Raw genomic sequence first — 19602 nt, 5'->3', positions numbered from 1 at the left:
GTACATGTCAAACATGTACCTTTTAACTTTTGAGAAGGGCTGGGACACCATTTCAAACTCTTGATTAATCATGGTTTCTTCATCACAAATACAAAGTAAACAACTTTACACACCATTTATTTGTGGAGAAAGTAATACAAGAACTTAGAACTTTTAAAGTACTTCTGCATTAGGTAGCAGAGAGAGTTTGAATTTACTGGTACCTGATACTGAAATTCATTGGTACTATAGAAAACCACTGAAACTCTTAATATGAGTCAATAAAGAGATTGCTCCCAGCCATCTGAAAGAAGACTGTACACACACACACACACACACACACACACACACTTAACTTCACATGTTTTCACACTTGTGGCACCACAATGGATCACATTCCCCTACTCTGGAACATGGACTCTGCTGCAAGTTAACCCAGTAACAAACAGGGAAGCTCTGTGGGTTACAGCTCCTCTGCTTAGTGCAGCACATCACTGCAAAGAAGCTGAAACTAACACAGTGCAGCTGAGGATGTGATGCCAGGGACGGTAAGGAGCTGCTCAGGAGATTCTGCAGCACAGGCACAGCTGCATTTTCTAGGATAACTACTGTAAAATTCAAAGAGCTGTTCTCTATAACATTCTAAAATGCAGTGTTTACACCTTTATGTTCACACCTATTTACTTTAAATCACCCTCAAGTTATAGAAATAAAAAAAATAAATATTTGATTTAAAAAAAAAAAGCAACCAAAAAACAACAACAACAAAAAAAAACAACTTCAATAGATCTTAAAACACTTCCACAAATCTCAAGGAATTGTGTCATACCTCTCCTGCTCACACACATCTCTCCTCGGCTAAAAAAAGGAAACTCTGCCAGTTTCAGCAGGCACTGCATCACACTTTGGTCACTCTGCACTTGATAAATTGTCAGCATTAAACCCTAAATTTCAATGCTAAGAAGCAACAGGAAAATTTAAGGAAAGCTTCAGAACCTCATTACTGGGAAGATGGTAGGAGCCTGGCTGTTTTACACTGCACTGTTCTCCACAGATCCCTGACAATTAATTCAGGCTGCATGCTCCTTAAAACCACATAACCACGCAGAAATCACAGAATCATAGAATGTTAAAGGGTTGGAAGGGACCTTAAAGATCACCTGGCTCTAACATTCCCTGCCATAGGCAAGGAAACCTCCCACTAGACTGGGCCACTCAAGGCCTTGAACACTGCCAGGGCTGAGACACCTCACAACCTTCAAACAAACGCATTTCTTTGTAATATCAAGCCTAAATTTCCCTTTTCCGTTCATACCCCTTACTCCTGATGTCATTTGTACCCATATTCCTGACGAAGAGTCTCTCTCCAGCTTCCCTGTGAGCCCCCTACAGAAGCTGGAAGGTTGCTATGAGGTCTCCATACAACCTTCTCTTCTCCAGGCTGAACAGCTCCAGCCTTCTCAGCCCGATCTTTGCCTACAATATCAGAAAAGCAAGGCTGAAAGCCCCAAGCACTTAAAGCCGGCAGCACACTGCAGTTTGATCCCTGTATTCCATCTAGTTTGCCTTCTGCTGGGGAGCCTGGCCCCGGAGAGCAAACACAGCTCCAAAGAGCCCGAGCTGTTTGCACACCACAGCATCGGTGCTCCTTCAAACATACCGAGGAGATTTGAAATAAAAAAATAACTCAGGCACAACTGAGCTGTCATTAAGCTAGCTTAAAATCTTTTAGCAAAAACGAAAAAGAGCTCCCAAACACTGCTCTTAGTGCCTCCTTTGGGCAGGTACACCAGTGCCCAACAGGCCGCGCCGCTCCGCTGACAGAGGGTGCAAAAATACGGTCCGGTCACACATGGGCATCATTCACACCGCCCCAGGATGGGAAGGACGGCAAGGAAAGCAATACGAGAAACACAGCCCACGCCACTCCCCTCTACCCGACTCCATTCCCCTCTGCCCTCCGGTGTCACCGCCGCCCAGCCCCGCTAGGCCGGGTGAGCCCCGTCCCCCTGAAGGCCGCGCCTCGGCTCACGGTAATGCCGGGCCGGCGCCGGCCCCGTCGGCCAGGTGAGGGTGCAGGGGAGGCCGGTACCTGCGGGCATTGCTGCGGGCCGTGCCGAGCAGCCACCGCGCCGCCAGGCCGCCGCCGCCCCGCACGCCGCCCCACATCGCGGCCCGCGCTCCCCGGCGCCGCCGGCCGGCAACACGGGCCGCGCACGGGGGTTCCGCGCAGCACCGTTCCGCCCGGCCCCGCCCGCAGCCGCCCCCGGGCAAGGCCACCCCGGACGGGGCGGGCCCGGGGAAAGACACCCCGGACGGGGCGGGCCCTGGAAGCTTGGCTGCTCGGCGCCAGGAGTTGGGGTGTTGGGAGAGCACTGCCGGCAGGTCGAGGGAATTGATCCTGCTCTGCTCAGCCCTCCTGAGGCCACATCCGGAGTGCTGTGTCCTCTGTGCAACAGAGACATCAGGTTAAGGTTCACATCTTTCTGCAATGTGCTTCAAAATTGTCCCCAAGCCTTCACTTTATTAGTGCAATCTACCGTGGAAAGGCCAGCGCTGTCCCATCTCTTGCAGTTGCTGCAAGACATCAGAACACAAGCCATCCTCACCTGGGCAAGGCCTCACCTGCAGCAGCGTCTCACCTTTCCCTGCTCCACCCTCCTCTGCCAACAGCCTCAACAGCGTCCACCACAAGGTGCTGGGGGAGTTCTGATGTGTCTGCACCTCTGGCTGATATTCTGGGACAATACTTGCCATTCGTGTTCCCGGACAATGAGGATTTCCATATGAGTTAGGAAATGCAAACTGCCCCACAGGGAACAAATGGTTTGCCTGTGGTTGGCTGGAGACGGTGCAGGGCCCAAGAGACAGCCTTGGACTGCCGGTACCCTGCAGAATGAACAGACACACATCCTATAAGGGAACCTTTCCTCTCCCACATCAGGAAAGTTTCCATGGCACCACCCTGTCAGCTTTCCGTCTCCCAGAGGTTACACATCCCTCCACTGCCAAAATACTCTATTGAAGAGGAGTTGTGCCACTCTGCCACACAGTGGGCCATCGGTCCCAAAGCCAATGTCACATACCCCAAGCCAGACCCCTGGAATGCCAGAAAGCACTTCCACATTCCTGCAAAGCTCTCACGAGTTAAGATGAGAGCACACACGTCCCATTTTTGTCACGCCTAAATCCTCTGAGGGAAAGCTTGAGGTTAAACTCCAAACAAATCAATACCTCATCTTAGGAGAGTCTCTCAGGAGTTATGGCAGCTCTTCCACGGTCTCCCTACACACAGCAAGTGTTGTAACTTCAGGGTATGCAATTCCTACATGAATTCTCCTTTGAAACACACGAAACAGGACAAAAGTGCCTTGGCTGAGCCGCCGCGGGTGCAGCAGCACAAAAGGCCACGCGGTGGCGCTGTGGCAGTGCCGCATCCCAGGGCCATGAAAACTCCCCAACAATGTTTCCAGTGCGGCCGCCGTCCCCATCTTTTCTACAGGGACCAGATTGTTACAAATGCAACGGCAAAAATCGGATTAATAAAGAAACAATTTATTAGAAAAACAATCCAAATCACCGATAAAGAGAGAAACCACAAATAGGACGTGCAGCGCAGCGCTGGGTGGACAGGGGTCCGCACCCTAAGGTACAGATTTCCCAAATCCACCCGGAGCGGATCGCAGCCCGGGGTTTTATAGGGGTTTTCGTGTCCCGAGGCGAAACAGGTGTGGGGAATAGTCCAGCAAATAGTCCAAATCCATCTTTGGATGGGTTTCCCAGATTTGCCGAACTTTGCAAATTGTATTCCGGATGGGCCCCGCTGGTCCATGATTATTCCGATGCGTAGTCTCCGGCAAAGGATTCCTCTTTGTTCAAGGAGGAATTTCTCCATCTGGGTACGATGCCAATCCTTATTTTGGTCGGCCAGTGTCTTTGTCCATCCTGATGGCTCCTGTCCTGTTCTTTGTCTCAGGCTGGGAAGCGGCAGCTGACTGGCTCGAGAGGAATTTTTTAAAACAGACTATACCTTTTCACATTTTTATATTAACACCAATCTAACATATATTTCTATATTTTTCATCACAAATTTTTACCCCAATGTCACACTTATCACAAGATTAAGAGCGGATCAGGCCTGGTGGAAGGCCCAAGGAACGTGGCTGTCTATGACGGAGCACCCTTCGTGCTCATGGCCTTATGTTTCAGCTGGCAAACTGATTATGGCAGGCAGCATGTGGTTTAATGGCATCTTAATGGCAACCTTCGCTGCATTAGGAGTTTACATGGCTTTCACCAACTGGATCTTCCAACAGTGCTGCAGTCCTGCTAAACAAGAAGTCAGCATAGGGGTCAAAATTCTTTGCAATGAAACAGCAATGTCTAAGTATTGCTGGTTGTTTGGGATGCACAATTAACTCAAAATCACTAATTACAATAGACTCAGCAATTTTTTTTTTTTACATTAAAGAAATTACAATTCAATTTCTAACACTATTTATAACCTAGGCTGTTCTTCCCTAACAATTGCCACACCTGGAGTACTGCGTCCAGCTCTGGGGTCATGAGCACAGGAAGGGCATTGACCTGTTGGAGCAAGTCCAGAGGAGGAACACTGAGTTGATTAAAGGGCTGGAGCATCTCCCCTACAAGGAAAAGCTGAGGGAATTGGGACTGTTCAGCCTGGAAAAGGGAAGGCTTCAGGGTAACCAAAAATGCAGCCTTTCAGTACCTGAAGGGAGCCAACAAGAAAACTGGAGAGTGGCTTCAAACTGAGAGTAGGTTTAGATTTGTTGTTAGAAAGAAACTCGTCGCTGTGGGGGTGGTGAGGCACTGAAAAAGGTTACCAGAGAAGCTGTGGATGCCCCATCCCTGGAAGTGTTCAAGGGTGGGTTGGATGAAACTGAGCAACTCAGTCTAGTGAAAGGTGTCCCTGCCCATGGCAGAGGGTTCAGAACTAGGTGGTCTTTAAGCTGCCTTCCAACCAATATGTTACATAAACATATAAGAAAGTAACACCTGAACTCTGCAATTAATTAAAAGTGATGGGGGAAAAAAAAGAGATACATTTACGTTTACAATTTTGTGATAAAAATAGGGTAAAAATTCGTGTATAAAATAATAATTCAATGTATAATGAAACAAAGCTAAAGTAAAATTGTAAAATCCAATAGAAGGGTAACCGTTCTCTCTCAGTCTGCTAATCTCAGTTGAAAAGACAGGACGAAGGTCATCAACTTAGACAAAAGACACTGGCCAACCCTGATAAGAATCACTTCCTCACCAAGGCAAGGAGAAATTCCTTCCTGACAACGATGCCAATTTCACCAACCTTCTGGTGCCACAAGCGGAATGAAATCAACATAAGACGGACTTTTGGAATTGACATAAGAAAGGAGCCTTCCCGGAATGAGACAACTAGACTTAATGAGGTCCGGGAGGGCCATCGAAAAGAAATCCGGACTATTCAACCCACCTTGGACACCTGGACTGCCTAAGGGCAGAAAATTCCTATAAAACGGTGGACTGAGAGCTGCACTGGCGTGGACTAGGGCGTCTGGTACATCGGTGCAGACCTCTATCCACCCAGCGCGCGCTGACAATTTCCTATTATTGTGGTTTTTCTCTTTTTCAGGTGCTCGATATTCTGTTATTAATAAATTGTCATTTATTAACCTGAAATTTGCCTTTGCATTTATAACAATTTTGTGTATGATGTTTTTTCCTTGGTTTGAGCTGTGAAAGTAGGAGCCATCGGTTTTATTTGGTGGAAAACACAATGCATCTAAGACGAAATATGTAGGTCTGCATGTCTCAACCCACACAAACACACGTGCAGCTCAACAGGGATTACAGGGCATACAGTGCTTCCCAGAAACACTGCCTGGCCTGGCAGAGTATCTCAAATATGACTGATCACTGATTAGGGCTGCTCTTCATTTACCTTGCCACAGACTGTACAGAGAGCAGTCCTCCTACTGCTTTCAACCAGACATTCCTCCTGATGAGCCTTTTATTGCAAGCACTTCAGGTAACTGCAAATCAAAAGGAGAAAAAAAAAAAGAGAAAAAAAAAAAAAAAAAAAAAAAAAAAAAAAAAAAAAAAAAAAAAGTGTTGTGTAGTTTCAGCTGAGAAAAGCAGTGTTAGTCCTCCATAGTGGTTTACGTCACTGTGTGCCACCCTAAAGTCCCGAAAAGCCAGGACCACGACAGTGACCGCCTAGGAGAGTGTCTCGGGCCTTAGGGCAGTTCCTCTGTATACACCAACTTGCCATTTCAGCGTACACAATTTCTAAACAAATCCTTTAAAACAAAAAACCACCCCAACAACAAAAATCACCCAACTAGAAAAAAATCACCCATCTTAAAAAAAAAAAAAAAAAAAAAAAAAAAAAAAAAAAAAAAAAAAACCCACAAAAAAAAAAACCACCACGATTTTATTTTTTAAGTGGTTTTCATTAATAAATTCGGTTGCAACCAGCCCAGCCCCAGCTTAAGCCGAGCCCGGCCCCGGCCCCCCCCGCCCGCCGGGCCCGCGCCTTTCCCGGGGCCGCGCCGCCTCCATCGCCGCCTATTCGGGGCAGAGGCGGCGGCGGGGCCGCTCGGGCGGGCGGCGGCGGCTCCGGTGAGCGGGGGCTCCGGGCGGGGGCTCCGAGCGGGGGCTCCGGGCTGGGGGGGCGGTGGCGGAGGGTTCCCGCGGCCCCGGGGAAGGCGCACAGGCCCGGGATGCGCGGCGGGCGCGGCCCCGGCGATGCGCGGCCCCGCGGGAGCTGCACCGGGCCGGGGTCGGGCGGGCAGGGCACCGCGGGGCCCCGCCGAACGCAGGCCGGGGCTTCCTGCTCGGAACGGGCGGGTGTTGGCGGGACGGGAGCAGCGATCCCTCCTCCCGGAGGAAGGCTGAGCTGGCGGCGCGGCCGGAGCGGGGTGCGCGCCCCCGGGGCCAGCACGTGTGACAGACACCCCGGCGGGAGCCCGCCTGCCCTGACCTTGGGGAGCCGAGCCACGGCCTGCCCACCCGGCTACCGCCACGAACAGCGCTGCCTTCCCAGGCCATCTCGGCCTTTGGAGAGTGCACCGGCAGAGAGAAACATCTGGGGCTGAAATAACATCTGCTCGCAGAGGACTGAGCATTACACTAAGTAATGCTTCTATATTTCCAGGTTTGAGGTTTGGATTTGCTTCGGAAGTCACAGAACAGTTGCTGCCTCGTGCTACCTCCATGCAACTTTTAATACAATAGTTTTATTACAATTACTGTTGTAATAAAAAAGGTATGTACTGATATAATACTAATTTAGTTTTGATTAAGACTTAAGTCTTCTGAAAGTGGCATTGTGCTGATATGGATCAGACAACTGAACTTCCTTGTCTCTTAAAAGGTCGATATTTTTATAGGCATATACTTTGTTCCTTCTGCTGCCAGGTTTTCTGCGGGTGATCTGGCATGTGCTCCCTTTGGGGACTGGCACAAGTGGATAAGCACTCAGCGCGATGAAAGCAGTGTACATTTTACTGAACACAGGCAATTGTTGCTCTCTAGTAATTCCTTTCATTCAAAGTCTGTCTCAATGATTTGTTTTCTTCTCCCCTAAATGCGGAGCAAAACTCGGAGTGCAGTGTGAACACTAATGAGATACATAGGACAACAAAGCGTAATTTGGCCTCAGAGCCTCTGCTTTGAAGTAACACCTCGTGTGCTGTGCTGTCAGTAACAAAACAGTTCAAATCTGTGTGAAATTACATGTGTTAGTGCCATTTATTGCAAGAGCAATGTTTTATTTTGTTTTGAACTCGTTTAGATTTGTGTAACAGATTGGATGGGTAAAATCATTGAGTGACAGTATTTGGCCTACTGGTGTATATTTTTAATGTTCAAGAATAATATATCTGTTTAGAGACAGGCTTTCTTAAAGCTTTGGTTGTATTCAAGTGTCTATGTCTCTTGTACAAGAGATGTGGTTTATACAATTTGTCTTTTTACAATTCTTTCAACATAGCCTACTGGGAATTATGTTTCCCATTCATATTATGCCAAAATATATTTTGGGAGGTAACAGGCTTCAAAAGAAGCATTACAGTAGGTAGAGGAGTGAAAATTGTTCTGTTTACTGATGTACTGTACTTGAAGATATGCTTAAAAGCCAGCGAGGCACTAATTCACATGTGTATTTGTGTGGGTTTTAAGACTCATGCAGCTTTTTGACAGCACTGCCAGAGAAGCGTTTCGCTCAGCAGCACGGTTCTGAAACAGTGGGAGCTCTCTGGCTGAGTTATTTTACCCCAGATAAATAAGCTTGGTTTAACTGCTTTCCAAGTGGAAGTATCTTGCTGCAAACTTGAGAACTGAATTAATTTGAATGTTTTATTTCCAAGTGTCACATTTGTATTTCTGCTTTCCAGCTGCCTTCCTGAGAAACGAGGTGTAACTCTTATTTATAATATGCTGGTGTGGGGGGGGACTTGCACTAGGAACATGACAGCCAGACACAATTCAAGATGTTCATGTTCATTCCCTTTCTACTCCTCTTCTGAAAGCCATCCAATGTACCTGCATCAACATGAATAGAGTTTTTTTAGCTGCTCTTCACCACAAGGAGAGCAGATTTGGTTTTGCTTTATAGGTGAGGAGCTGAGACAAGCATGAAATACTCCAGCCTCTGACGCCTGAGGGAAGACTATGCCTCTATAACCAACATAAAAGTAACTCTCAGCACTGTTTTCTGGATGTACTCTTTTGCTTTCATTTGAGAGATCCAGGGAGGTAAGAAGCTCTAAAGCCCAAGTAAGCTGAAGCTAGGCAGTGAAACTCCAGGAGACCTGCCCAATGCAGCAAAATCAGTCAAAATATAGATATGCTAAGTCTCATTCCTGAGCACAACCATTTTCTGTCCCTAAATGGAAACATGGATCTGAAAGCATTTCTGTAATGTTTTCACCTGTCAAGTTATTGTAAATTGTGTGTGTTTCATCTTTCTCTTCCCTCAGGAGACAAGTTATTTTAATATCTACCAGGAAACGGGAGACTTTGCTCTGAAATAACTGATAAACAAGTGTGAAGCATGAGGATCAACTCTGCTGTTCAGGCTGCTATTGACCTCACAGCAGGTGCTGCAGGTAATTCTTCATTGCACAAAACTTCTGAGACAGTTTTAATGCCTTTGACAAATATAAAAGCAGTTTCCAGTTGCTATAAAAAGCCTCACCTTCAGTGTTTTAAGGGTATGAGGAGAAGCAGTGACCTCAGCCAGTGTTGTAACTAGATCACTGTTGCTCCTCCCTGGTGAAACCCCTGCCACACAGTGAAGAAGACATAACACCTCACTTGGACTAATCATTTTCTATAAGGAGGTTTAAGTTCTGCTTACATGAGTTTAAAATTCAGTCAGAGTATCAGTAGAGTTTGCAAGGAAGTCAATGTGAGTGATTGAGGTGCTGCTTTTGTCACAGGAACCGTCCCTAACTGAAAGGGACAACATCCTGGTGCAAATCTCCAAAACCTGTGAAGCTCAGTAGTAGAACTGATGATGAATTTGCGTAACTGACTTCCGCTTCAGTCTAGTCTGTGCTGTAGAATTTTGCTGGACCAGTTGTTTGGAAGTGGTTGCACTGTCTCACTGATATTGCCATGTTGTTAATGTCCGTGGCTCAGGGATGCAGTTTTGAACTCTGCCAGGGAAAAGGGGTCTTTTTGACACTTCTGAGCTGACAGTGGTTATATGGAAAAGGTGGAAGATTTGTCTAATTTACTTTTGTAACTAGTTAGACAATTTTACTAATCTTTTTTCTTTCCCATACAGTAAATATTACAGTCAGTTCTTTTATGACAGCGTTAATGCTGTGAATATGACAGTATTAATGGTGTTAAGTGCATTCAATGGTAGTTATTTGAGGTCATTTATCAGAGTGGAGATTAACAGTGCAGTGAGAAAGCAAGGGCTAACAGCACAAATCCGGTGTGGCAGTCTCTGCACTCTTTAGAAAATGTAATTAAGTAAGCAAACAGTTTGCTCCTCCAGAAAATGCATAACCTGGTTTTACCTTCCTCTCCAGATACTGTCTTGACTACGTGATAAGTAATGACACATTGAGGCAAGCAAATCCTGGACAAGAATAAATAAGTCATTTGACTGTCTGTGGTCACAGTCCCTTGCCTAGGATCTATCTTAGCAGCCTCTCATCCCTTCTTTGATTCAGTAGGACTCTTTTCCTCACCACTGCTATGTTATTATTAGGACCACACTTGTCTGAATATTGAAACAGATTTGACTTTTTGTCTTTCTGGTTTAATTTTGTAGTTGGGTTGGGTTTTTTATGACCTTTTACTGCTAGCTGGAAGAATTATTTTTTTCTTACTATTTTAGATAATAACTAGGACTCTTGGTCTTTATATTGAGGTTTACAAAGTTCATTGCTGCAATTTACTAGGCTTTTTGAGCCAGCTCTAGTAACAGCCTTTTTGGAACAGCCATTCTGTCAACTCCCAATTTTTCAGCTTTACATTCCTGGTTTCCTTGGACATCTTCCAACAGCCATTATTTTATAACAAGAACCTAGCATTTGTTCTGTAGATTAATATCTACCTGAATTCCCTGCAAATAACACTGGCTGAGCCTTTCCAGCTCTGCTTTGCATTTGAAGCTTACATGGGTGCTACTGGTCTGAGCCAGCTACTTTTCTCCTTGGTTATCCTTCCAGAGCAGGAAACTCTTCATGCTTCCTTGCATGATTTGCTCTGAAGCTTTTAATGATCCATCTGGTGGGGTTTCATGTCAGCTAGATCCTGAGCTTCAAAGGCCTGAAGTACCTCTTTGCAGAGAAGCAAGAATGTTATACAAATGTGTTTGCAAAGAGTAAAATGGATTGCAAATAACACTAGTTAAACAAGCGCTTACTCTTCTCCCCACTTAAAAGGCAAATAACTAATCTTAATTGGATGCATAAATTTGTTTCCATATCAGTTACTTTGCTATCTGCATTTATAGATAATTTAAGGTATGTGCATGTCAGTTGTGCTTTGGTTAAAGATCAGCTTCTGTTTTAGTACAGTTCTCTCCTGCTAAAAAACAAAACCATGAACCCTATATAAGGTACGCCTATCATGTGCTGTCAGGTATCTGCTTCTAAGAGATTGCTATTGCTCTACACTGTTTCTTACTGAAAAAGTGTAACATCAGCTCTTCCTGCAGACCACAGAATTGAGTTAGATCTTGCAGAAAAACACTGCACTGTGAGCAAAATGGTTATTGATGACATTGATGGAAATATCACACAAGTTTTCAGGGTATTGACCTTGCAGTTCAGTTTGGAAAAGATAACATGTTGAGAAACTTTGTCCTTTTGCCCTTTTTCAGCTTATACTTGACACTTTTTTCCAGTCTCTGGAAAGAAATGTGCTTAAGAATCATCTGGAGTTTTGAAGTAAAGAGTTTGAATCTTTGGCTATCAATTTATTATGTATGATCAGTTTAGCACTCTCAGCAGTGTTCCTCTTGTCCTGGAGGAATCACTTGATTACTAATCTTTCAGAGTTGGGATTTGTTTTTATTATTGGACCGTAAAATCAGAGATGCCTTCTGAACCCTTGCATTAATGGGCAAAGGAAAATGTTATTTAACTCATTGACACAAGTGATTTGATTGCAGAACAATATCTCTAATTCAGTACAAGTTTATAAAAGTGAGCTGATTCATTAAGATGCATGCTTTTCATGAGATAAAGAAATGTTTAATGAGAATCGTGATGTTACTGCTCCTTTGCCTGATTTTTTTTCTCAATGTAACTAAATTCACCAGTGACAATTGATGCCATTGTGCTAAAATCAGTGCACTTGTCTTTTCCTACAGGGAATTAATTAATCTTTGTTTGCTGTGTGATTTTCCTAATACTGGTGCTCCAGCATAAGTGTTGCAGTTGTGATAACCTTCAGGCACTCTGTTAACTTGTACTGCTTGCCTAGGTGGGACAGCCTGTGTGGCGACTGGCCAGCCCTTTGACACTGCAAAGGTGAAGATGCAGACGTTCCCCAGCATGTACAAAGGACTTGTTGACTGTTTTGTCCAAACCTATAAGCAAGTGGGATTACGAGGCTTCTACAAGGGAACCACACCAGCACTTGTAGCCAACATTGCAGAGAACTCCGTTCTGTTCATGTGCTATGGATTTTGCCAACAAATTGTGAGAAGAATCGTTGGAGTAGACAGGAAAACAAAGCTCAGGTTAGTAAGAAATATCTGGTTTGTATTTTAAAATAAGTATGTAAAATTTCATGCAATTGCTATTTGCCAATACTGTACTGTCAGGTGCAAGTGTGTCCTCTGATGGGGTACAGTGTAGTAAATTTTGGAATACAGGCCTTAGGGTGACAATATAGTATCTAATATAACTGAGTGTTCTACTAACCAGTCACTGCAGCTGGCTGGTTTAGATGATCACAGCCTAACTGGAGTATTCAAGACCAGGAACATTTTTTACCAATAGGATTGAGCATTTCAACACCTGAAAGTTAGTATCCCTTAATATCTAAGTTGTTCTGATTTTGCAGGAGAGGTAGTGGCTCTTCTTACAAGGAGGCATACTAAGGGGGAAGGGCACTTTTCTAATATTGTCTTGCTTTTAAAAATTTCTTTGTTTAAGGTTCAAAAGACAAAACATTAAAGAATTTAAGTTTACTTGACAGATTGTCCCTTGGTGTTGTTTCCTTATTCTCTTCATCTGAATCATTGTGGGGGCACCTTATGAGGTACATGTGAGACAGAATTGCATTGGCATGGTCTTCAGCAGGGCTCTGATGAGAACAGGTGGTCTGTCCAGGACATCCCCACCTATTGCTACTGTGCTGTTACAACTTCAAAAAAGGACAAACTATAAAACATTTTTCAGTTAAAGGAATACATGTCACTGATGCATAAGTCACAAAGAAAAGAAATGGAGAGAGAAATGCTAAATGCTGTTTATCTTTTAACATATGCTTAGTTCAGCCAACAGATTTCATTTCATGCTGAAGTCTAAAGTGAGACAACAAAATGGAAAGAGAAGTCCTAAATTCTGTTTGCTGCTCTGCAGGCAGTTACTGATTTCTTCCACTTTGAAAGTTCTCATTACAGCCATATCTGAATGTCACAAGCTTTGCTTCATGTCACAACTTGAGTTTTGTGATGCTTCAAGGTGAAACGTTGTAGCTTTAATCTCTGATATTACAGATGTATCAAACTGCTGGGCACAAGGCAAGCATCTCCCTTGGATGTAAAGAATTTCTGTGCTGCAGTGAGATCAGTCTCAGCTGTGCTGACTCCCCAGGTTCTGAAATAGAAGCTCTGCTTCTATGCTATTATGCAGCTCCTGTCCAAAACACCAGTGTCTGTAGGAGCTTGTTTAAAATGCATCATAAAGCAGTGTTGCCCTGGGGTACCAGCCTTTTGAGTCCTGGCAGTTTAGCAACCCAGAATCTGTGGTGTGTGTAACATCACCACAAAATAAGCCCCAGTTTTGGAACACTGAGTCACTGCAGATGACAGTGCTGTCTTGTTTGGTGATGTGGTTTATGTTTGTGCTGTCTCTGATTCACATGGTTGCATTCATAGCAGAACATCCATACAAAGATTACAGTGATCCATTGTGCCTGCTTTCAGTTTTCTAGCATCTTCCACTGAAAGCCTTTATTGATACTGGTAAGGTGAATTTGAAAATACTGACATTTATCTATATGAGGTGATTATTGCTCCTATTCTCTTTGAGGAAGTAATTAGTAACCTAAAGTTGCCCAGTAAAACAACTCCATGGAAATCTTCACAAATGCTATCAAATCTTCCCTTCCTGGCTTTTATTCTGCTGTAGTCACTGAAGTATAGCAAAAAGAATAGAAGTTGCACTAGATCTCTTTGGTGTCAAAAGGGTGTCTTTCAGTTGTATAAGAAAATGGGATGAGCTGTGTTCTTCCTCCCTCTGTTTCAAGTAACTGCCCTTTGCCTTTGAGAATCTTTCTCCCAAGACTGTCAGTTTTTCATGATGCTATTTAGGGTACAGGTCCAGGAAGCTGATTGCTGGTGTGGTGGCTCCACTGCACTAAAGGTCAGTGCCCAAATACCTTCTGCAGTTTCTTTTTTGCAGTGATCTACAGAATGCTGCTGCAGGCTCCTTTGCCTCTGCTTTTGCCACCCTTGTCCTCTGTCCCACAGAGCTGGTGAAGTGCCGGCTACAGGCCATGCATGAAATGCAGTTGTCAGGGAAGGTAATCCAGGGACACAAGTAAGTATACACCCTGCTCAGTATCTCTGAAACACTTTCTTGTGTATTATTTCTTCAAATCCTGTAGTGGCTCAGTGTCACATTCATAGTGCACTGCTAACCAGAGAAGAATTGTGGTTGGGAGGGTCAGAGCCTGCAGACTTTGTGGGTTATAGTAAAGCTGGATGCCAGTGAAGGGCTCCCAGCAGAATCTTGCTCCAAGTCTTACATGAATTCAATTGTTTGCACAATAAGTCTCACAATTAATTGTTGCTGCAGTTGCCTATTGTTCTGTAACCTCTCATTATCTGGCTCATAAGTATCACTAACTGGATCAATCTCTCTCAGTACAGTTTGGTCAGTAGTGAAGGGTGTTATCCAGAAGGACGGTCCCCTTGGATTTTATCGTGGCTGGTCAAGCACTTTGCTACGGGAAGTCCCAGGCTATTTCTTCTTCTTTGGGGGGTATGAACTGAGCCGCACATTCTTTGCCTCTGGGAGATCAAAAGATGAATTAGGTATGGTGCATTTTTTCACAGGTGGGTTTCAGCATGCTGTCATGGGGGACATAAAGGGGGGCATATCTTCCCTGAAGATATACTAATGATGTTGTAAAGTACATGTAAAATGAAGGAAATGAGGAATACTGAATATGGAGGGCTGCATCTTGTGTATACATACTAATAAATCATTGAAGTGACCATTTTCCAATGAAGCAGGTTGTATAATAAATAGAGAATTAATACGGTGAGCTAACACTACAAAACTGCTGAAATATCTGACCCCACAGTGTAACACAACTCTGAACTATTCATTTCAGCTGCTATTCAGAGTAATTTTGAAGCATTTAGCTGCATTCTCCTGAACAGTGTATTCAAGTATATGCTGAACTGTATGCTGACCATTAGATGTAGTTACAATAATCATAAGAGAACACTGAGACTGAAAATTAGAAACAAACAAAAAAAAAACATTCTAATGCCAGAATAATGATTACCTGTCTCCTGTTAAAAGACTGAACCAGTAATACTTTGTCTTGCCTGGAGTCAGGATTTCAGCTGCACTGATTTTGGACTTGTAACAGAACATTTACAAACATCTGATCTGAAATACCTGAAAATCAGGGTACATAATAAAAGAAATGACTGATCACAAAATAACTCTACTGTAGCAAATAAATCTCTGTATATGTCATTAGTAACATTATATGATGTTACTCTAAACCATTTCACAACCCTGGAAAGCGATTACAAGTGTTAAAAAAGTGAAGTTAGTTAATACAGTCAAAATTGAATTCCAGCTTCTAGTTTTTTAGCACAGCCAATAATCTAAGAGACACTCTTTATAATCTTTGAGTTTCTAGTTAAGACTTGCAATTTACCAGTGGCTTGAAATTAACTTAAAGGTTAGTGAGAGAACAGAAAGTGGTCTTTTGTCATAAGCAGGTTCCTCTGTTCCCTTTGAATCCCGTAGATGAAATAATGTTGTATTTGTGTTGGTAAATATTGTGGTGTATAAAAGCATATTTCTTAACTTTTAGGTCCCATTCCTTTGTTACTAAGTGGAGGTTTTGGAGGCAGCTGTCTGTGGATTGCTGTGTATCCTGTGGACTGTGTCAAATCTAGAATTCAGGTTCTTTCAATGGCTGGAAAACAGGCAGGATTTATGGGAACATTTGCAACTGTTGTGAGAACTGAAGGTGAGTATGCAAGCAGATCAACTGAATCTATAGGGCAGCAGACTGAAATCTCTACCCTCCAGTACCAAAAATCATTTAAGAAACCTAGTCCAGTGATAATGTGTTGGAGACAGACAATAACTGTTTCTAGCAAACAAATATCTACTTCATGTAGTGTGGAAAGCTTGGGATCTAGAAACTGAGACCTGCTTCATCTTCCCTGCCTCTCAGTTCAGGAGATGATTCACTTAAACCTAACAGAAGCTTACTATGCATTAAAAGCAGATAAAGAAATGGGCTCTATTACCTGTGACCAAACCTTTACATGAAAACTGAAGGAACTCAGTAAGTTCCATGCAGAAGTTTTCTTCACCTCTAGAAGTTAGTATATGGTGGAGAATTGATTTATCAAACAGCCCTATCCAGCCTGGCAATTTGAGGCATCTACCTCAGCATCTCCTCTCTGGAAAAAGCCCATGTCAGGCACTTTGGAAGAGGGTCTAAGAATAGACATGGCAGCAGTTAGGAATGCTGGTCCCATTGCTAGGTAAGATACTCATCACAACTGGAGTCTGACTTGGGGCACAGCTCTAACACATTCCTGCTGCCCTCTTGCCAGCTGTGGTACAGCCACTGTCAAGTTATCTCACCTTGTCATACCTGAAATAAGCATCTAGCATAAGCCCTTAAATGGCTAAACTGTTGCAATGTTAGATACTCTTGTATCAATATCCACTACCACTGCAAACAGTAGCTACAGCCGAGTTCAGCTCTCTGTGTTCACCTTCCTCTAAGCAGAAGCATTGCTTCAGTATCCTTCACAGGTAAAAGCATAGTGGTTGATACAGACAGCCACTTTAATAAATTGCTAACTGGCTCTGGTTTCATTTCCAGGCGTGCTTGCCTTGTATTCTGGACTAACACCAACCATGATCCGTGCATTTGTGGCCAACGGGGCACTGTTCCTTGCCTATGAGTACAGCCGGAAACTTATGATGAAACAAATTGATTCTTACTGAAACCATCTAGCAGATGAAGAACAAGGGATTGTTTAAGGGTCATTTAAATAAATGATGAAAACCACATAGATCACATGATGGTCTGAGCAGAACCAAATCAGTGACCTAATTTTAGGAAGTCAACTCGTTTAAGATTTGTAATCTTTTAAAATCAGGTGATTTTATGGAGGTGTGTACACGTTGCTTGAATTGCACAAGCAGAACTATTCTCCCTCTTAAAGATTCTGCACTAGGTACACTGCATGTCATAAATGTCTTTCCTGACCTGTAATGGTGCTAAAAATATTTACATTGACTTGTGGGGTTTAATGTAACATGCAAGAGTAGGTTGTAATATGTCTACAGCAAAGCACTGGTTTTAAAACTGTGCTGCAGTTGTGACCTTTTGTGCTGATGTCTGACCCAAAATAATGTCAGTTCTTGTCTAATCTGAGTATAGATAACTTGGACATACCCCTGACCTAGGGAGATCTTTCCTTCTCCAGCTATACCCCTGTCCTCCTCCAACTCTGCTGCTCTGTGACTGGCTAAAGTTATGGCAGAGGGTCTCTGACTTACATACTCTGTCCTAATGAATTGGGCTTACAGAAGTAGGAAACATTCACCCTCTAGCTTATAGGAGACTTAGAGCCCAAGATATGCCTGCATTTTTGATAGAAGAAGCACAGTAGCAACATGAAGGAGGTGATGCTGCATTGTATTGTTTTCTAAATCCTTTCAGGAAGTGCTAAGCACCACTTAACATAAGAGACACTGCTGGAAATAGCTGCTGCCTCTGAGCAGAGAACTGTAACTTTGTGCAGGCTCAGTGTAGCTCACCTTGGCTTGAATGAGGGCACATGCTGGAAGGACAAGGAACTGGAGAGGAACAGAAAGTGAGAACTGAGTTGTTAACTGACACCATGGTCTCTGACATAGCAATCTTACTGGGGCTGGAGTCTTGCCACTTGCTGTGCCTCTTCAGCTGAGTGGAAAAAGTTCATATGACTGGATGGCTTGTATCACCTTCAGGCCTGGAGGGCATGGTCTGCTTGGTCATGCTACTTGATTAAACCGGCAGTTAGTATTACCCAAAACAATGCACTTTCCAGATGCCACTTTTGTTCTAGAAATAGAATGTTCCTTATACAAGCATGCTCTGCTTTGTAAGAAGCAGCTACTCCCTTATCCTGGAATATGTCATACAAGTCTTAGAACAGAACAAACTTGTCCTGGTGTTGTACAGAGGTGCTGCCTGGGTGCTCGAAGTGCAGCCCACCAGTGTGGGGCCCACAGACAGAGCCCTTTAACTTGCTGAGATAATCACAGTTACATTGAGAGTAGCAGCTTGTCACAACAACCACAGCAGTCAGAGCTGGAACAACCTAGTTTTGCATGTTACAGCTTCCCTTTTAGATCCCAGATACAGGAACACGCTTTAGGCATAGATGAAATCACCTCAATACCTGCTGCCTCTTGCAGTGGAGCCAGGGTGCACTTAAATTGGCTCATTCCTTGCATTGTTGCAGCCTCTTTCATAGAGGGTGGTTGCTGCAGTTCCACAAAATTGTTTTGTTCCTCCAGCGTCCAAGTGCAGAAAGAATAATTCATCTCCCTTTCATACACCATGAGAAAAGGCAGTTCAAGCAGGACACGGCGGAAGAATCTTCAGCGTCCAATAGCACCAATACACCTTGACTGACTGGTACACTAGGGGCAGCACTGCTGTGCATTGCCAGTACTTTAAAAGGAATTTTTACCAAATGTTTAAATGATTCAGGTAGGAAGATAAGGCTTTAAGAGTTGTTAGACTTCACCTTCTTTTCAAAATTGTCTAGCTAAGAGAAATAGTATATTTGCACATGTTTCTAATAGTTATGAAAAGGTGAGGACAGACTCCACCTCAGTGGAATACTTCAATCTATTTCTTAGATTTGTCTTTGCTTTCATTTTTTAAAGCTCATGGTTGCAGTTTTTAATACAAAAATTGAAGCTTCAAGAGAAGCAGGGTATTTAAAACAACCTACAGCAAAAAGCTGGTGGCATTTTTGAGAGTTTACCTTGTGAAGTTGATGTAAGCAGTAATTTTTCCATTCAGAGCTGCTTAAGCTGTACACGTGTATCAGTTGTTCAGCTAAAAACTTTGTAATGTTGGTATAGGAATTCACAGAAATAAAGTTTCATTTGATTAACTGAGTACCTGATGATTGTTTACGCCAATTAGCAAGCTCATCTAGCTGAGAAACAAAAAGGTTGAATTCAGCATCCCCTCCTCTCTGGAATTAAAGAAAAAGATTTTATATAATCAATAAACATATAAAGCCCTCAAAACTGAGGGAAAAGGGGAAGCTAGAGTAAGGTGCTGTGAAACAGCTGCTGATTTTACATCTGTGGAAAATGAAACCCATAGTTCAGCACTTGGCCTGTTGCTTTGTTGGTACCATAGTCAGTTCTAGTATTAGGGTTCACCTCAAATTCCAAGCTTCTAGATTACCATGATATAGGCTGTAAGGTTTTCTGTCAGAAGAATGCCAGGAGTCCAGCATAGGCCACCTAAATTCCACATATATAAGGGATGAATGTCAACTACCCTATGAAGGTTAGTGCAATAGGGAGGCAGGGGCTATTGTTTCTTTCTAAGAAACCCCTTTCTAAGCAGCAGTGCCTGGATCTCCCAAGAGAAACAAAGTATCTCCCTTGTACAGCTATTTTGTTCTTCATTCCT

At 43.6% G+C, this 19602-nt stretch overlaps 1 protein-coding gene across 2 annotated transcripts; it reads left to right on the top strand.

The window, feature by feature from the left end:
* Positions 1-6109: 6109 nt before the first annotated feature.
* On the top strand, positions 6110-19150 carry SLC25A15 (solute carrier family 25 member 15). Of its 2 annotated transcripts, XM_083854722.1 has the most exons (8): positions 6110-6603; positions 7139-7249; positions 8964-9092; positions 11935-12193; positions 14085-14222; positions 14550-14719; positions 15742-15900; positions 16774-19150. In XM_083854722.1, the coding sequence occupies exons 3-8, from the start codon at positions 9038-9040 to the stop codon at positions 16896-16898; spliced, it is 906 nt and encodes a 301-aa protein (XP_083710848.1). In that variant the 5' UTR covers positions 6110-6603; positions 7139-7249; positions 8964-9037; the 3' UTR covers positions 16899-19150. The 2 variants fall into 2 exon arrangements, with proteins under 2 accessions (XP_083710848.1, XP_083710849.1); XM_083854723.1 differs by lacking the exons at positions 6110-6603; positions 7139-7249 and adding an exon at positions 7066-7138.
* The last annotated feature ends 452 nt before the right edge of the window (positions 19151-19602 follow it).

The sequence above is a fragment of the Zosterops lateralis genome, assembly GCF_965231275.1.
Source record: "Zosterops lateralis genome assembly, chromosome: 2".
NCBI classification, from domain to species: Eukaryota; Metazoa; Chordata; class Aves; order Passeriformes; family Zosteropidae; genus Zosterops; species Zosterops lateralis.
Note: the sequence above shows the minus strand (reverse complement) of the source record. Positions and strands in the feature narration are given on the sequence as shown.

Bases quoted from the DNA above. Each gene is read 5' to 3' on its own strand.
- SLC25A15 (XM_083854722.1), top strand. From the start codon at position 9,038: ATGAGGATCAACTCTGCTGTTCAGGCTGCTATTGACCTCACAGCAGGT. The intron at 14,720-15,741 runs GTATGGTGCATT...CTTAACTTTTAG, and splicing joins GAGATCAAAAGATGAATTAG to GTCCCATTCCTTTGTTACTA. The intron at 15,901-16,773 runs GTGAGTATGCAA...TTTCATTTCCAG, and splicing joins AACTGTTGTGAGAACTGAAG to GCGTGCTTGCCTTGTATTCT.